This window comes from Rhinoderma darwinii, chromosome 1, assembly GCF_050947455.1.
Source record: "Rhinoderma darwinii isolate aRhiDar2 chromosome 1, aRhiDar2.hap1, whole genome shotgun sequence".
Lineage (NCBI taxonomy): Eukaryota > Metazoa > Chordata > Amphibia > Anura > Rhinodermatidae > Rhinoderma > Rhinoderma darwinii.
The window spans coordinates 399,430,058-399,450,260 of NC_134687.1; the positions used below are offsets into that span (position 1 = coordinate 399,430,058).

Genomic DNA, 20,203 nt, shown 5'->3' on the forward strand with positions numbered 1-20,203 from the left:
GGGGGGATGCTGAGAGCTCACTAGAGCGAGGGCTTTTAACCCAATGTTGCAATGCTGCAATTTTGGGAACAGCCCCATCTAGTGGCCAAAAATGGGTAGTATTATAAATTAGAAATAATTTATAATATTACATGGCTCGTGCCAAAAAAAAAAAAAAAAATTTGAACAATGTTTAATCACCCACACACTAAATGTTTAATTTTTAAAAAAAATACATGTTTTTAGGGCAACACCATGCCTTTAAATATTAGAAAGTCCCCATAAATCACCCTATTTTGAAAACTGCACCCCTCAAAGTATTGAAAACAGCATTCAGAAAGTATTTTAACCCTTTAGGCGTTTCACAGGAATTAAAGCAAATTAGAGGTGAAATTTATAAATTTCATGTATTTTGCCAAAATTCATTTGTAATAAAAAAAATTCTGTAACACAGAAGATTTTACCCAAGAAACGCAACTCAATATTTATTGCTCAGATACTGAAGTTTAAAAAAATATCCCATATGTGGCCCTAGTGCACTACTGGACTGAAGCACAGGCCTCAGAAGCAAAAGAGCACCTAGAGGATTTTGGGGCCTCCTTTTTTTAGAATATATTTTAGGCACCATGTCAGGTTTCAAGAGGTTTTGTGGTGCCAAAACAGTGGAAACCCCCCAAAAGGGACCCCATTTTGGAAACTACACTAGCATTTTGACCCCACAGTTTTTTCGCGAAATTTATTGGAATTAGTCTGTGAAGATGAAAATCTACTTTTTTTCTGAAAAAAACATAGAATTTTCTAATTTTTACAAGGAATAAAGGGGAAAAAGCACCCCAACATTTGTAAAGCAATTTCTCCGGATTACGGTAATATCCCATATGTGGTGATAAACTGCTGTTTAGACCCACGCCAGAGCGTGCAGGAGCACCATTTGCATTTTGGAGCGCAGATTTTACTGGAATGATTTTCGGTACCATGTCGCGTTTGCAACGCACTGGACAGTGGAAATAGTGGAAACCACCCAAAAGTGACCCTATTTTGGAAACTAGAACCCCTATGGTATTCATCTAGGGGTATTTTGAGCATGTTAATCGCATAGTTTTAGGTGTTATTTAGGTTATTTGTCTTTTTTGTCCCTAAACATTGCATTTGCCTGTACAAATAACTATGTCGTGCTATAAAAGCATATGACCAACAAATGTGTCAGTCCGTAGAGTTAAGAACAGCATCTCACTTTGATATATAGTAAGTTAGATTGGGAAAATTGTTAAAAATATATGAAACAGCTTTGAAGTGAAAGGCAACATATTTGAAAACTGGAGGAAACAAATACTGAGCATGTTCACAGAATAAAAGGACAGCCTTTGGGCTATATAATTGTTTTTTTTAAAGGGACTGTTTGTACAATGTGTCATTAGCACAATCAATCCCTATATGAGGGACAAACGTGCCAAGTGACGCTGGCACTCCATAACAGATCCCTGCCCGGCAAGGTAGGAACTGAAATGTGCGCAAAACAACCAATAACCTGCAGAATATAGAAAGGAGCAGTGTCCAACACCGTATGTATAGATACAGTAAGGGCATGGCCACACGTAGCGGAATTGCTCTGGAATTTCCGCTGCGGACACTCTGCAGCGGAAATCCGCAGCGGACCCGTTTCTCCATTGCCTTCCACAGCTTTGTGGTTGGGTTCGTTTGCACGTTGCGGACAATTCCACTGCGGAGCATAGGCTGCGGTGCGGAATTTGGTTTCCGCAGCATACAATGGTTGTTGCGGAGGTGTGGCGGACTGTTTGCGGACTCATTGTGGAATTTCTCCATTGACTTCAATGGAGATTCTAAGTTCCGCAATGAAGTCCGCAGATGTAATGTAGATGTTATGTGTGCTGCGGAGCATATTGGTTTTTTAACTTGACATTTCTTCATTCTGGCTGGACCTATGTATTTCTAGGACTACAGACAGACTGAGGAAGTCAATGGGGCTCCCGTAATTACGGGTGACTACGTGTGTGCACCCATAATTACGGGTGACTACGTGTGTGCACCCATAATTACGGGTGACTACGTGTGTGCACCCGTAATTACGGATGACTACGTGTGTGCACCCGTAATTACGGGAGCGTTGCTAGGCGACGACAGTAAATAGTCACTGTCCAGGGTGCTGAAAGAGTTAAGCGATCCGCAGTAACTCTTTCAGCACCCTGGACAGTGACTACCGATCACAATATACAGCAACCTGTAAAAAAAAATAGCAGTTCATACTTACCGAGAACTCCCTGCTTCTTCCTCCAGTCCGGTTTCCCAGGATGACGTTTCAGTCTAAGTGACGGCTGCAGCCAATCACAGGCTGCAGCAGTCACATGGACTGCCGTGTCATCCAGGGAGGTCGGGCTGGATGCCGAAAGAGGGACGCGTCACCAAGACAACGGCCGGTAAGTATCAAATTAGTTTACTTTCACTAGGGAAAGTGCTGTCCCTTCTCTCTATCCTGCACTGATAGAGAGAAGGGAAGTACTTTCACCTCAATACGCAGCGGCTAGTCCGCATCAATTTATTGCCCATTTTGGGCAGATCCGCAACAGAATCTGCAACGATTCTGTGCGGCATTGATGCGGACAGTTGCGGAAGAATTCCGCCACGTCTGGCCATGCCCTCAAGGATCACTAATCCACAAATTATTGTCAGCTTTACCAGCAGTATTATCGGGTGGAACAAGTTGCACAAAACCGTAAACAAGCCCATACTGCACTGATCAGGAACAGCTCGTATACCCTCCAAATCAAAAGAGCTATGCCCGTATCACCAAAAACTAAAAAAGTACTAAGAATGAAAATAACAGCCTTTTATGGCAGGACATAATTATAACAACAGGCAGAACAAAAAAAGCTAACATTTAAAAACTACAATGTATTCATCTAGGGGTATAGTGAGAATTTTTAGTTTTGTTTTAAGGTTTTACCAGTTATTCTAATTTTGCGTGACCAATTGTAAGGCGACACCACGTTAGGTATTCATCTAGGGGTATAGTGGGAATTTTTAGTTGTGGGCAGAAAATGGGAAATAAATGAAATTACTTTATAATGGCCAATATGAAGAAAAAGGGGACCGATGAATAAAAAATAATTTAAAACTCTAATGAGGTGTGATCAATTTTGAAGCATTCTTTTATGCATAGGCCAGGTTTTGTGGGGCATGTATCACATTGGTAGGTGGTGTCTCTTCTGATCCCTCTTCTTGTACACACCCTACATTGTTTTTGGGGTCTTCTTTTTTTCTCGGTAGGGGGTATTTCTGTTGGAAAACACTGGCCTGGAATAATGCGATTTACATTACTTGCAGTACCCTCCCCTTCTGGGTTTCCAAATATTAGAGCCTTGATGACCTTCACCTGGAATTTCAGGAAGGTTTCACGATTGCCTGCATGCCTGAACACCACAAACGCATTATAAAATGCAATTTGGGTGAGGTGGACGACCAGCTTTTTGTACCATGTTTTGCTCTTACGCATGGCACTATATGGTTTGATAACTTGATCGGATAGGTCCACCCCACCCATGAAGCGATTGTAGTCCAGGATGAGGGTAGGCTTGGTGGTTGGGGTGCTGGATCCATGTACTATAACAGGTCTGCTGCTAGAATTATGAATGGTGGACAATATGTGTACATCCCTTTTGTCCTTAAATTTAAGAAAGAGCAGATTATCACTGCAGACGACACTACTTTCCCCTTTCTGCAACGTCTGCCCCAGCAGGGTTTTGGGGAGGCCCTTCTGATTCTTCCGGATGGTGCCACAGGCCACGGTGGATCTGGACGAAAGGGACTTTAGGAGGGGAATACTATTATAATAATTGTCCACGTATAGGTGATATCCCTGACCAATTAAAGGGTGTATCAGGTCCCAAACTATTTTGCCGCTGATACCAAGAAATGAGGGGCAGTCTGGGGGTTACATTTTTGAATCTTTCCCCTCATAAATTTTAAAATGGTGTGTACCTGGTGGTGCTCTCACACACCTTGTATCATTTTATGCCGTACCGGGTCCTTTTGTTTGGGAGGTATTGCCTGAAGTGCAGAAATTTACGAGGGATTCATCGACCGCTATATATTTTTTCAGGGGTGCAATTTTCTGAAAATTTTATATTATAGTGGTCAATGACAGGCCTGATCTTATATAGCCTGTCATAATGGGGGTCCTGGAGTGGTGGGCAACGGGAATTATCGTTATAATGCAAGAACTTGAGCAGGGCCTCAAAACGTGTTCTGCGTACTGTAGAGGGGTGTATTGTACAATACGTCAGAGGACCAGTAGTCCCGGATACGTGTTTTTTTTATGAGGCCCATGTTTAACAATAGGCCCCAAAATTTTCAGAGTTCCACTGGGTCTGTGGGGGTCCAGCTTTAAACTCTGGCATTATATGAGGTGGGATTGCTCTGCATACAAATTGGTCTGCTGGACCATCGCAGAAACAAATTCCTCAGAAAAGAACAAATTAAAAAAATCTAATTCCCTGAACCCCGCTGTCTCTACTTGGATCCCTGAGAAGGCAGTAAAGTTGGGAGCCTGAGGGGTATAATTTACAGCGGGTACCCACATCGCCTCATTTGAATCCGGCTGCGCAGGACCAACTGCTCTTCTGCGCTGTGGGGGGGAGGGCACATCAGATTCGCTAGATGATGAAGATGAAATAACAAATTCCATCTCAAATTCACTTGCAGAGTCGGTGTCGGAGCATAACATGGCATATGCCTCCTCTGGACTATAAAATCTCTGGGCCATATTGGTATGGTACAGTATATAATAATTAAAAAAGCTAATAAAACTCCCTAAAAACAATATAATTAAAAAGTGATCCCTAAAAATACAGGAGCGGGACGGAGCGCACTGTATAGGTGGTACAGGTGATAACAAGACACAGAGGACAGGTAATGAGCTTATATAAAGTAGCGCTACCCCTAACAAGACTCCCTACAATTGCAAAATAACTGTTAATTTTTTTTAAATATGTTTTTTATTTTTTTTTAACAAGAAAGCTAAACTCCCTAAAAATACAGGAGAGGGCAGAGTAGGTAGGGACAGAAGACCGCAAGTAAACGGTCAGCAGGTGACGGAGATCAGCAGGTGACGGACGTCAGCAGGTAAGCAGGATTAACAGGTGACAGAAGCTGGGGCTAGGGGTCAGTATAGGGTAAAATTGGGGAACTTTTTAAACAAAATTGACAGGGACACTGACAAGGACTTCAGATCTGACAGGGACCTTTACAGATCTGACAGGGTCCTTCACGGATCGGACAGGGTCCTTCACACTAGGCATGGATCAGCTGAAGGGCATGGAGGGTGAGTATAGAGGAGTTATTTTTGTATTTTTAACGTTTTTTCTGTCAGAAACACTCTGACACTGACAGTACACTACACTACACTACACTACACTACGTGTGACACTACACTGTTGACCGGCTCTGAGAAGATCTGACACACAATGAGCTTCTCAGAGCCGGGAAACGGCACTGTGTCGTCATTGACAGCTGTGATTGGTCTGTCACATTTGACTGACCAACCACAGCGATCGCCGACACGGGGCCGCTCTGATAGGTTCCGTGCCGGCTAACCATGATTGTTAGCTGTCACGGACAGCAACAATCATTGTGATGTCACCATGTCAAGTGACATGGTGACAGTTTGAATGCAGGGCGTTATTGTACGCCCTTTTGCGGGAAGGCACCGCTAAAAAGGATGTACAGTAACGCCGATTTGCGGGAAGGGGTTAAACATAGAAAAAAATAATCTCCTGATCACATGACAAACGACTTCAATGGGATTATGGTGTATACCTGTGAATTTTCTCCTTGATTTGGATGCTGAGCTCTTAATCTCTCATCAATAATTCCTCCTGGGGGTGGCATTTTATTTGGAATACTGTTGTAATATTGAGGTTCTGTTGCAGCCCCATCCTCTTCTGGCCATAATGGATCATCTAAGCTTTGCATTCTAAAAATAAGCACAATGTATGAGATCAATGTATATGTAAATCCGAAAGTATGATGTTTGCTTTTTTATAGGCATTCAAAATGTAACACTAATGGTTAATTTATATTTACAGTAATTTTGGTTTTGTCCTATATATGTGTTATGCCTGCCAGTAAAAACAGAGAGATATTCTGACAGAGAATTATGACTGCTGTGCCTGATTTGATGCTACAGAGGGCCCGTATATATTTCTCAAAGCCGACATTAATTTGAACACCACTCAACAAAGAAGAGAAGTCAATTTTTCTTCTGACAAACACGGCCTACCTGCAGGGGGCTTCCATGACAGTATATTTGCTGCCGCATATTCGTAATCATAATTTTTTTTTGCAAAAAATGCTACAGTTTTGACACAATTACAAAAATTGCTGGCAAAAACAAAAAAAAGTGACTGATAAATATATTCGATCTTTAGAGTTCAGTCAATATGGCTATGGTTTATTTGAGCTCATTCAAAAAGTTGCTATCGTAACACACATTTTTTAAAGAGATCTAATCCTAAATACAGTTGATTTTGTGAAAAGTATTAGCAGCTAAATACAAAAACATTGTATACTGTAGCGGCGCAAGACTGATTTACTTTGAATATTCGCAACATCACATATAACTTTACGTTGATGAACATGTGTGAAGTGACTAAGTATGCTGCCAGCTTCAATGAAGAAAGGCTCAATAGCAGGGATATGTTCTGTGCTTTAAAAGTACCTGTCAGGAAATGCGGGCATCTTAGAAGGGCACTGCAAATACTGCTTGAATCGGAGTTCAAATGCTTGGCCTATAGTGCTAATGACATCTTGAGCCAGTCCGTCACTGCATTCCAGAATATGACAAGCTAGGGGAAATATGCAGAGATATATCAATAAGTGTGTATGTATTATCCCTCTAGGGCTAGGATCACACATGCAGTTCTGATGAAGGATTCAATGCAGTTTTTGGATGAAGTGGATCTAAAAGGAAGGAAAACTATAAGGCCGGGATCGCACACGCAGTTTTGATGCAATTTTTGTGCCAGCTTTTGGCTCCGTTTTTTGAGCCGGACACAAAAGAAAGTAGATGCACCAGTCTTTTCTTAAACTGCCACAAAAACTGCATCAAAACTGTGTGTGATCCCGGCCTAAATATAAAGTAATCATAATAGATCTTACCTCGACGATTAACAGGATCTTTCGCCACATAAGCTACATAGTCTGTAGCATCCTGGTAGACAAAAATAAGAGAGTTGCAGTTTTGTTGTTGTCAGTTTTTTAGGGAATATATACTTTGTTTTTTACCTTTATTGCAAAAAATACAGGTTGATTAAAACAAATCAACTTATAAGGCTCCATGCACACGACTGTGCTCGTAATTACGACCTGGCCATTTTTACAGGCCGTGCTCCCTTTATAAAGTATAGGAGCACAGTCCGTAAAATAAAAAAATAGGACATGTCCTATTTTTTTCGGCAGGTTTCTACGGTACGGCCACCCTCCTGTAGACATACGGGAAGATGTCCGTCGGCCATAGAAATAAATGGGCTCGTAATTACGGGCGATTTTACAGTCGTGTGCATGGGGCCTTAGACGGCAACAAATTGCCTACCACTTTTACATGGCAGTATTTCGGTCTGTATTTTACTTTAGTATTTGTCAGCCAAAACCAGAAGTGGGTCCAAGACACATACGTACAAATCTTTCCATTATACTTTTTCTCTGTTTATTCTCCACTTACAAATACTGATGCAAAATACTGACCAAAATACTGCCGTGTGAATGTGGCAAAAGGCAAAAAGGTTATGGTTTAACTTTTGCACAGGTTTCCTATGTCCAATAATATTACATTTTGTTTAATGATCAGAAACCATTTATTGTCACAAATAAGTAAGGCTTATTTCAAGTGTATTTTGGAGCTTTACGCTGAAAATAAGCTGTGTGAACATACCCTAATAACAGAGACATAAAACCAGGAAATAAAAGCTTTCACCCTGCTCCCCGACTAGAAATGAGTGCTGCGTCCCAGATATTCCACCTAGAGCTTTGTACCTGAAATTTTTTGAAAGCTAAGATCCTTTAATATACAGTATAGGCAGTGAAAGGTTTAAAGTCTACGGGCACGACGGTGTGTACTTCTGGAGATTTTCCAGGCGTATATATGGCCTCTTACGCACGGCAGAATTTCTTCAGTATTTTGCATCAGTTTTTGTAAGCCAAAACCAGAAATGAATCCAAAACACGGATGACATGCAAATCTTTCCATTCTACTTTTTCTGTTCATGTTTCTCTCCTTTTGGCTTATAAACACTGATGCGAAATACTGCCCAAAATATTGCTGTGTGAAAATAGCCTAAGGCCTCATGCACACGACCGTAGTGGTGTGCACGGCCCCTGATTTGCTGCTCGGATGGTCGCGGAGTGTCACCCGCGGGCCGCCTGCGGGCCGCCTGCAAATCACTGGCCGTGCATATGGCTGTGAACATGTAGCCTGGACCGCAAAATGAGGCCGTAATAAGACATGTCCTATCTTTCTGCGGTTCAGGCAATGGACGGACCGTGAAAAAAACACTATGGTCGTGTGCATGAGGCCTTAGGCCTCATCCGCGGGCCGTCCGCAATCACTGACCATGCACACAGAAGATGTGCATTCATTTCAATAATGCCGGACCGCAATTGCGGCCCCCACACGGTCCGTGAAAAACCACAGTCGTGTGCATGGGCCTATAGAAATTAATGGGTCGTCAATTCTCCCACATTTTTGCATATGAATTGTGGACGCAAATACACGTTTGTGTGCATGAGGCCTTAGGCCTCATTTACACGAACGTGATATACATCCGTGCGACGCGCGTGCTTTTCACGCGGGTCGCACGGACCTATACAAGTCTATGGGGGCATGCAGACAGTCCGTGAGTTTTGCTCAGCGTGAGTGCGCTGAAAAAAACTCACGTCATGTTCTAAATTTCAGCGTTTTTCGCGCATCACGCACCCATTGAAGTCAATGGGTGCATGAAAACCACGAAGATCGCACGGAAGCACTACCATGCGAACTGCGTGATTCGCGCAAGAGCTGTCAAACTCTGAATGTAAACAGAAAAGCAGCACGTGCTTTTCTGTTTACAAACATCTAAACGGAGTGTCATTAGAGATGAGCGAACCGAACTTCACCGGGTTCGGCCGAACTCGTTTTGACCGAACCCGGCAAAAAATTTTGCGGTACGCGACGTCAGGAGACAGTGACTGTCCAGGGTGCTGAAAGAGTTAAACTGTTTCAGCACTCTGGACAGTGACTTCCGATCACAATATACATGAACGTGTAAAAAAAAAAGAAGTTCTGACTTACCGATAACTCCCGGCTTCTTCCTCCAGTCTGACCTCCCGGGATGACAATTCAGTCCAAGTGACAGCTGCAGCCAATCACAGGCCAAGCACAGGCTGCAGCCAATCACAGGCTGCAGCGGTCACATGGACTGCCGCATCATCCAGGGAGGTGGGGCCGGATGTCAAGAGAGGGACGCGTCACCAAGGCAACGGCCGGGAGACCGGACTGGAGGAAGCAGGTAGTTCTTGGTAAGTATGAACGTCTTTTTTTTATTCACAGGTTGATGTATATTGTGATCGGAATTCACTGTCTAGGGTGCTTAAAGAGTTACTGCCGATCAGTTAACTCTTTCAGCACCCTGGACAGTGACTGACGTCGACTAGCCTCATCTCTATGATGGCGGCTGCGCAAAAATCACGCAGCCGCGCATAATACACTGATGACACACGGAGCTGTCAAGTGCCTTTTGCGCACGCAAAATGCTGCGTTTTTTTGCGTGCGCAAAACGCACACGCTCGTGTAAATGAGGCCTTAGCATGTATTTTTGTAATAGAATAATTTCCCATCATTCCTCCACCTTATGGAGTTGGTTACTATATGCCCATTTGAGTCCCAGGTGTTTCCTCTATGTCCACAAAAATACTTACTTTCTACCTATGGAATCAGCATTAAGTGCTCTTGCACACGACCGAGATCGGGCCGAGAAAAACTGTCCGAGAGTCGGCTGGATTTCCAGGCCCGACCACAGTTACAGGTAAACGGGACTCCTGGCATCATAGACATTTTATGATGCTAGAAGTCCCTGCCTTCCCACGGAGATGCTGTTCCGTACTGTGTTGGGGTCCCATTCTGGCGTTCCGTCTGAGGTTTCCGTCAGAACGGGACCCTGAGCAGACACAAACTGACCAGAGGTTTCCGTTTCAATCACCATTGATTTCAATGGTGACGGATCTGGTGCCCATGGTTTCCATTTGTCTCTGTTGTGCAACGAACCAGTCATTTTGCCGGAAGCAATAGCAATAGCGTAGTCGACTACGCTATTGCTTCCGGAAAAACGACAGGTCCGGCGCACTACAGAGACAAACGGAAACCATGGGCACCAGATCCGTCACCATTGAAATCAATGGTGATTGAAACAGAAACCTCTGGTTTCCGTTTGTGTCAGTTTGTGTCTGCTCAGGGTCCCGTTCTGACGGAAACCTCAGACGGAACCCCAACGCAGATGTGAACGAGGCCTTAGTTATAAATTCATGTGTCTGCTAGGGTTCATCTTTAGTGTTAGTTATTACATAACAGAAAACATGTTATGTACTTACCGGGTCACCACCAGATGCAAAGGAAATAGACTGCATATGATGGTTTGCTATGATCTGTACACAAATAAAACATTGAAAATATTAATTTATACTAATTTAACATATTTGTTTTCAGATATCTGAATTTTATTTTTTTTTGTAATTTAAGAGCATTATCAGCTAAGTGCGATATTTGATGATCTGCAGAATTGCAGGGAATTTCACCAGTCTGTTCCTGATTAGAAATAGATTTTTCCCAATTCTCATACTCTGTGTTCCTTTTGGAGATTTTTATTTTTTTTCTTCAATCTGACCTTACACTGCAATGACAACAATTGAATACCAAGCATGTTTCTGAAGGCTATTTCAAGCCATTTTTAATCTGAAAAGAATGTGAGCATTTAATTAGGCATTATTCACACTAACGTATTTCTCGTCAGTGTGCTGTCCGTTTTAACATCGGACAGCACACTGACCTATTAAATTTAATGGGGCTATTCACGGGGCGTATGTCCATTGCAGGAAACTTACAGCATTCCCTGTTCTAGTCCGTTTTCACAGCCCATTAAAGTCTATGGGTGCTTGAACTAAAATGTACATCACGCGGATGAAATCTGTGTGCTATCCTTTTTTAAATTCCCTAGCCACTTTGCTTCAGGCGCCATCAGAAGACACTGCGTTTGTTTTTAGTTTTTTATGGAAGCCTGTATTTTAAAAGTGGCAAGGGCAAAGGGGCTGTCGCAATTGGCCAGAACTACACTTAGCACATTTCTAAGAAAGAAAAATAGCCCTACAACAATTTCCAGAAAAACCAAGGTGGTCATCTAGACTGATGTCGACTGCATTTAGTAGCAATGACACTAGCATTCATGGCAGTAACTCACCAACCATTTTGGCCTTAAAGGGGTTGTCCGGGCATGGGTGATTTTTCATACTGATGACCTATCCACATGCCGGAAGCAGATGGCTCCAGTCCAGAGGCGTAGCTAGTGGGGGGGGGGCGACCCTGGGCCTACTTAGATGCTGGATCCCATCCACCATGGCTCCAGATGGCGACCAACAGAGGTTCCACTAATGTCTTTACAGGTGTCACTGACAAGTGCCAAGGCACCCCTTCCAAACTGTTTCTCCCAATTATGCCTAGAGCTCCATCTCTCCACGTCGCCACGCTTCTCTACAAAAAGCTTCCTTCCCCCTGATGTCGGGAGGAGAGCTCCCTTCACCATCCGCTGCAGAGCATTGGCTCCATCACATACAGCCTTGCCAGTCCCAATGCTATGACTTGCCCAGTACTGGGCAATACACTTGGTGCTCAGACTGTTGCCATATCTCAGTGCCCAATCGCGGACCCGAGATCTCAGCACCCAGGACGACACGTCTGTAAGGATAGAGCATCAAGTACCGAAAATGGGTAGATAGATTACATCAGCCGGACACACATTGGGAATCAGTGGAGGACTCTGCTCATTTACATGTAATCTTCTGTTTTGTTTTTGTGACATGTCATACAGACAAAACATAAAATTACATGGGGGGTTGTAAATGAGCAGAGTCCTCCACTGATAGTCAAAGGATTTTGGCAGGACGTCCTCTATAAAATTATCTGTCATCAGGCCCATTCATCAGGGAGGGAGGGGGCCGGGGGGCGCACACTTAGACCTCAGATGTGTCGTCGTCCCCCTCCCGTGCTGAACCCCTAGCTACGCCTCTGCTCTGGTCACAGTACAGCGGCCTTGCTGAAGCACGGTCGCTATGCAATATACAGTGCCATCTGCTTCCGACACAGTTCACTGATCAGATACTGATGACCTATCCTGTGGATAGGTCTTCAGTATGAAAAATCATCTTGTGCCCAGACAACCCCTTTTAGGGACCAAGCATTCCTTAAAGTTTTGTAATTGTCGCATTCCAAAAAACATTATTTTCCATCGACATAACTGTATGAGGAATTGTTTTTTGTGGGATTAGTTGTATTTTTCAATGGCACCATTTTGGGGTACATAGAATTTACTGAATAACTTGGTGAACTTTTTTAAGGAAGGGAATGGGAAAAAAACATAAATTTTTCCATTGTTTTTTGCATTTTAAATTTACTCCGTTAACCATGCAGAAACAATGACATGTTATATTTATTCTATGGGTCGGTATGCTTATGGCGATACAAATATGTATCGTTTTTTTTATGTTTTACTACTCTTTCACAATAAAAACACTTTTAAAAATAAAATTATTTGTTTTTGTGTCGTTGCGACAAGAACCATAACTTTTTTATTTTTCCATTAATGTAATTATTTTTTTGCAGGATGAGATTGATACCATTTTGGGATACATGGGACCTATTGATTAACTATTAGGGCATGAGCAGACGTGGCGGAATTGCTCTGGAATTCCGCTGCGGACACGTTTCTCCATTGCCTTCCACAGCTTTTTGGTTGGGTTCGTTTACACGTTGCGGAAAATTCCGCTGCGGAGCATAGGCTGCGGTGCAGAATTTGGTGTCCGCAGCATATACTGACTGTTGCGGACGTGTAGCGGACTTGTTGCGGACTCATTGCGGAATTTCTCCATTGACTTCAATGGAGAGTCAAAATTCCGCAATGAAGTCCGCAGATGTTATGTGTGCTGCGGAGCGTATTGGTTTTACTAACATGACATTTCTTCATTCTGGCTGGACCTATGTATTTCTAGGTCTACAGCCAGACTGAGGAAGTCAATGGGGCTCCCGTAATTACGGGTAACTACGTGTGTGCACCCGTAATTATGGGAGCGTTGCTAGGCGACGTCAGTAAATAGTCACTGTCCAGGGTGCTGAAAGAGTTAAACGATCGGCAGTAACTGTTTCAGCACCCTGGATAGTGACTTCCGATCACAATTTACATCAACCTGTAAAAAAAATAGATGTTCATACTTACCGAGAACTCCCTGCTTATTCCTCCAGTCCGGCCTCCCGGGATGACGTTTCAGTCCAAGTGACAGCTGCAGCCAATCACAGGCTGCAGCGGTCACATGGACTGCCGCGTCATCCAGGAAGGTCAGGCTGGATGTCAAGAGAGGGACGCATCACCAAGGCAATGGCCAGGTAAGTAAGAATTTATTTTTCTTTTACTAGGGAAAGGGCTGCCCCTTCTCTCTATCCTGCACTGATAGAGAGAAGGAAAGCCCTCTTCCCCTCAATACGCAACGGCTAGTCTGCATCAATTTAATGCCCATTTTAGGCAGAGCCGCAACAGAATCTGCAATGCAATGTGCGGCATTGATGCGGACAGTGTATGCAGAACTCCGCCACGTATGGGCATACGCTATGGGTATGTTCACACAATGTGTTTTCTGGCGTATTTTGGGGCGTAAACGCCCCCAAATATGCCTGAAAAAACGGTGGCTAAACGCCTCCAAACATCTGCCCACTGACTTCAGTGGGAAAACCGGCGTTCCGTTCCCATGGGGCGTTTTTTTTTACACGCCGTTAGTAAAAACGGCACATAAAAAAAAACCCCAGTAAAAAAAGAAGTGCATGTCACTAGAAAAACAGAGCAAAAAACAGCCGTAAAAACAGAGCAAAAAACGCAAGTTGCTTAAAAAACGGCTGAAATACAGGGGCGGTTTCCGCTTGAAAACAGCTCCGTATTTTACGGCCGTTTTTGGTTTGCCATGTGAACATAGCCTGAGGTTATGTTCACACGCTAAACAAAAAACGGCTGTAAAATACGGAGCTGTTTTCAAGGGAAAACAGCCTCTGATTTTCAGCAGTTTTTTAAACAACAGACTTTTTTTGAGGCGTTTTTTGCGGCTGTTTTTGATTCCAAACAACGGCCTTTTTACAGGGTGTTTTTTTACACACTGTTTTTTCAAACTGCCGTGTAAAAAAAACGCCTCATTGGAACGAAACGCAGTTTTTCCCATTGAAATCAATGGGCATATGTTTTGGAGGTGTTCAGCCTCCATATTTTCAGGCGTTTTTTTAGGGCATTTATGGCCCGAAAAACAGCTTAAAATAGGCCGTTTGAACATACCCTCAAAAGAAGGAGCATGTCACTTCTTGAGCCGTTTTTGGAGCTGTTTTTCATTGTGTCAGTGGAAAAACAGCTCCAACAAGTCTAGAAAAAAACGCCTGAAAACAACTCTTTGGCTATGTGCACACGTCATGTTTTCAGCCAAAAATTGCTAAAAAATCGGATGCAGAACGCCTACAAACATCTGCCCATTGATTTCAATAGGAAATACGGCGTTCTGTTCAGACGGAGTGTTTTTTTACGACTCGTTTTCAGAAAACGGCACATAAGAAGACGCCAACGAAAAAGAAGTGCATGTCACTTCTTGGGACGTTTTTGGAGCCGTTTTTCACAGCTCCAAAAACGACCGTAAAAAACGCAGCGAGTGGCTTAAAAAACTTCTGAAAATCAGGAGCTATGTTTGGAGGCGTTCAGCCCCCCCCCCCCCCCCCTATATTCAGCCGTTTTTCGGGGCGTTTACGGCCCGAAAAACGGCTGAAAATAGGCCGTATGAACATAACCTCACGCTGCGTTATTTTACGCGCTGTTTTATAAAACGGCGTAAAAAAACGCCTCGTAGTGTGAACATACCCTCAGTGTGTGAACATACCCTTAGGGCATGACCACACATGGCGGAATTCCTCCGCAACTGTCCGCATCAATGCCGCACAGAATCTGCGTTGCAGATTCTGCAGCGGATCTGCACAAAATGTGCAGAAAATTGATGCGGACTGGCCGCTGCGGACTGCAGGAAAAGTGCTTCTCTTCTCCCTATTCAGTGCAGGATAGAGAGAAGGGACAGCACTTTCCCTAGTGAAAGTCAAAGAAATTCATACTTACCGCCCGTTGTCTTGGTGACGCGTCCCTCTTTCGGCATCCGGCCCGACCTCCCTGGATGACGCACCAGTCCATGTGACCGCTGCAGCCTGTGCTTGGCCTGTGATTGGCTGCAGCCGTCACTTACACTGAAACGTCATCCTGGGAGGCCGGACTGGAGACAGACGCAGGGAGTTCTCGGTAAGTATGAACTTATATTTTTTTTTACAGATACATGTATATTGAGATCGGTAGTCACTGTCCCGGGTGCAGAAACAGTTACTGCCGATCGCGTAACTCTTTCAGCACCCTGGACAGTGACTATTTACAGACGTCTCCTAGCAACGCTCCCGTCATTACGGGAGCCCCATTGACTTCCTCAGTCTGGCTGTAGACCTAGAAATACATAGGTCCAGCCAGAATGAAGAAATGTCATGGTAGTAAAAACAATACGCTCCGCAGCACACATAAGATCTGCGGACTTCATTGCGGAATTTTGACTCTCCATTGAAGTCAATGGAGAAATTCCGCCATGAGTCCGCAACCAGTCCGCCACTGCTCCGCAACAGACAGAGCATGCTGCGGACACCAAATTCCGCTCCGCAGCCTATGCTCCGCAGCGGAATTGTACGCATCGTGTAAACGAACACTGCTAAATTAAAGTGAAAGTCAATGGAGAAACGGCTCCGCTGCGGATTAACGCTGCGGAGTGTCCGCAGCGGAATTTAAGTGAAATTCCGCCATGTGTGAACCCGCCCTTATTGTTTCTTAGGACGGGTAAATGAAAAAGCAATTTCAACTTTGTTTTTTGTGGATTTTTCTTACAGCGTTCACCATACGGTTTGAATAACATGTTAATTTTATTGTTCAACTTGTTACGATCCCTGCAATACCATACATATTTATTTTTTTGCAGCCATGGTCAGTCTGGGGGTATTTACTAGGAGAATGCAATTGTGGGTCGCTGATGGGTGGTGCCTCCTCCCGCTGTCAAACCGTTAAAATGACAGCAATCGTGTGGGCACAACTCCAACTCACAATTAGCAGAATGACGTACATAGATTCATCAGCAACTAGTCCCTGCAGATTACGTACATGTACGTTATTCTGCGTTAAAGGATAAAAACATGATAAGCCACTTTCAATCAATGGTTCAAATCTTCATCTTATTCTGTTATGTTAGTCATTATGTAGCGTTTCTTCATTGTGTACATTTATTTCAGACACGGATACTTGGGCTTTCTGCCTTGTAACCTTTTCCATGACAAATGTATTTCCAACTGTTGCTTTGGCAACCGCTGCCAGCCTCAGCCAACATTTATATCTCGCAGTGGTATTTCATGTTCATTCATTGATTTGATTTGCTTTAAGAATAAAATGCATGCGAGCTTGATACAAGGAGTAGAGGCCACTAACCAGCCAAATATCACCTATTGTTTGGATAAATTAGTTTTTCCATGAAAACTTCCATATTCTAAGGGAATTTAAAATTAGATTTCAACAGTAATTCCACATTCACAGGAACAGTGCATTAACTTCTAAAGTTAAAGTTCTAAAATATCTTGGTACGGCATAACTGTTTCTTATTTGGTAAGGCTTTATAGTTTTCTGGACCTTGTTTGAGAATCCCAACATTTTTATAAGGGTATGTTCAGATGTAGTGTAAACACTGCAGATTTTCCACAACAGATTTCATCGTGGAAAATCTGTGGCATAATACAGTAAAAAATAAGCAGAAAAATCATTAATAAATTGACTTGCAGTGAGGCTTTCTAATCCGCAGCAATTTCTGTTTTTTTGCAGCAGACATTCAGCCCAAAAAACTGCACCACAATTTGGTGCGGTTGTTCGGCCGGAATTCCCTGCAGGCTTAAGAGCGGATACGCTGTGTACTTTTATGAAGCATATCCACCCAGTGTGAACATACCCTTACCCCTGTTGCATATGACAGAGTTCGGGCCGTTAAAAACGGTCGGTGTGCCGGCCACATTGCCCGACCGCGGCACAGGTGAACGGGACTCCTGGCATCATAAAATGTCTATGAACTCGGTCGTGCGCAAGAGGTGTAATACTTGTATTTTTTACGGATGAACTTAATGGTCAACCAAACTACGTATAAAGGTGGAGGGAGACAATTAAATTTAAAGGCAGCCCTAAATAAAACATGCTGATACCATTCTGGCCCTTCGAATAGATTACCTCAGCTCGGTTTTCCATGTCAGGGTTTTTAATATTCCAGATTATAGGTATGACCAGACTATCAGATGTTAGATTAAAAGCTAAGTGAATTTTTGCACGCTTTTTAAAAAAAAAACAAAAAAAACAACATATTATTGTAATTTGAACAACTTTTTAATTGGTTTTTAATAAAAAATTATTTTACTTTTTAAGATACTGATTCTATGTATCCTGGATACAAGGAAGCTGTATCTTGCGCTCAGAGACTAATACGTCAGGTCAGCGGGACTGACGGCTTCGGTGACAGGCAGGACCCACCTGTTATCGATCACATCTAAATTCATGTTTGTGCCATGTATCTATATTCTGGTAGATAAATAATTGGAATGAATTGTTTTGGTAGAATAAATGACGCGACTATGATTTATAAATGAATGCAGTGACTTTATCTGTTTGCCATAACCTAAATGGTATTATCAATATGGTGATATGATCAAACCTGTTTTGAATCTGGAGTCATCATATTCAAGCTGGTTGTAGATATATTCAGCGTTATACTCATTCCCGCAAACTGGAGGTTGCCCTTTCCAAGGATGCTAGATAGGATTTTATTTGCTGGCTAGACAAAAACAAACATACTTGCATGAGAAACAAAGAGAGCAAGGGCTTGTGCACATCGGTGTTATTCATGTTTTTCTCTCAAGTCATCTGTGTTGGCTTTTGAGCATCCCTAGTCCTTTATACATTATTTAGATTATTGACATAGAGCCATGTAAGAACCATTGTGGCTCCATCACCTGGAGAAAGGTATGCATAAAAGTATGGAATGGAGAGTACTGCACCAACTCTCACAAAATCAACTATAATAACTATTTTTGGATAAGTATCTATATAGCTTAAAGGGAACCTGTCACCAGCATTTCACCTATTAAACCAGCAATACCTGGTGGTAGTGGGTGAAAAATAATTTCTATATAACCTATAATTGTCTTCTTAGTCGGCTCTGTAGCTTTAGTATTCAGCTTTTTAGTGTTCCCACACCTTATGCTAATGAGCAGAAAAGAGTCAAATCTTCGTTTGAAAAGAATCAAATCTTCGTTCCTCAAGCCTTTCCGAGTTTACCCCGCCTCCTTACTTTTGATTGACCGCTCCACCACTTCCCCAGCACACAAGATCCCACGCATATGCAATGATGTCCTGTTCTGGTGCGTGCGCACAAAGGGACAACGGATTATTACGCTAAAAGGCGCAAAATGTTTGCAGACCGTTATTTACAGTCGGAGGAGGAGTTGAGGAGAGGGGATAACGGCAATGAACGTTTTATAGCAGCGGCCGGCGAGGGATATGTAAAGTTCAATGGGTGAAATGCTGGTGACAGGTTCCCTTTAACCCGTTAGTGACCGCCCCATAGTGTTTTTACGGCGGCCACTAACGGGCTTTATTCTGATGCAATAACCTTTTTACGGCGCTGCATCAGAGTAAATAAGCAGAGCAGGGAGCCGATAAATCTCCCTGCTCTCAGCTGCCAGAGGTAGCTGGGGGCATCCCTGCTCAAACGGGTGAGATCGATATTAGTATCGATCTCACCCGTTCAACCCCTCAGATGCGGCGCTCAATAGCGAGCGCCGCATCTGAGTGGTTTTGGAGAGAGGGAAGGAGCTCCCTCACATCCCGCTGACACCCGGCGATAAGATCGCCGAGTGTCTGTGTCTCCGATGGCAGCCGGGGGCCTAATAAATGCCCCCAGGTCTGCCTGTAGTAAATGCCTGCCTCTGGAATGACCTAGCAGATGCCTGTCCGTTTTACATGGACAGGCTTAATACACTGCAATAAATAAGTATTGCAGTGTATTATAAATGCGATCGGATAATTGCATAGTGAAGTCCCCTAGTGGGACTAGTAAAAAAGTGAAAAAAAAAGTTTAATAAAAAGTGAAAAAAAAAAAAGAAAAACCCACTTTTCCCCCTTACAAACTGCTTTATTATTAACAAACAAAATAAATTAAAAAAAATTACACATATTTGGTATCGCCGCGTCCGTTACGACCCCAACTATAAACTTATTACATCATTTAACCCGTATGGTGAACGTTGCAAAAAATCAAATAAAAAGCCATGCAAAAATTGCTGTTTTCTTAAGCCTTAAAAAAAAAGTGATAAAAAGTGATCAAAAAGTCGCATCTACACCAAAATTGTATCAATAAAAACTACAAGTCGTCCGCCCAAAAAAAAACCTCATACAATTGCATCGGCGAAAAAATAAAAGAGTTATGGCTTTTCGAATATGGAGACACAAAAACAAATAAATTTGAAAAAAAAGTGTTTTCACTGTGTTAGGCCTTATTTACACAAACGTGTTTCATGTCCGTGATACGCGGGTGAAAATTACGCACGTCGCACGGACCTATGTAAGTCAATGGGGCCATTCAGACATTGCGTGTTTTTCACTCAGCTTGTTTCCGCTGCGTGAAACTCACTGCATATCCTATACTTTAGAGTTTTTTGCGCATCACGCACCCATTGAAGTCAATGGGTGCGTGAAAATCACGCGCAGCACACGCACGCACTTCCGTGTGCTGCGAGTGATTCGCGCAACAGTTTTTCAAGAAAAAAAGTGGAAAATAAAAC

General features: G+C 43.0%; 1 protein-coding gene across 3 annotated transcripts in view; it reads right to left on the bottom strand.

Annotated features, from left to right (window-relative positions):
* Positions 1-20,203, bottom strand: part of SHC3 (SHC adaptor protein 3) — a 198,925-nt gene that overhangs the window by 25,555 nt on the left and 153,167 nt on the right. For all 3 annotated transcript variants that reach the window (XM_075828847.1, XM_075828846.1, XM_075828848.1), the window contains 5 exons: positions 18,076-18,195; positions 10,615-10,668; positions 7,153-7,204; positions 6,713-6,839; positions 5,812-5,968 (listed from right to left, as the gene is read on the bottom strand). In XM_075828847.1, coding sequence (XP_075684962.1) covers positions 5,812-5,968; positions 6,713-6,839; positions 7,153-7,204; positions 10,615-10,668; positions 18,076-18,195 — 510 coding nt within the window. The remainder of the gene's footprint in view (positions 1-5,811; positions 5,969-6,712; positions 6,840-7,152; positions 7,205-10,614; positions 10,669-18,075; positions 18,196-20,203) is intronic.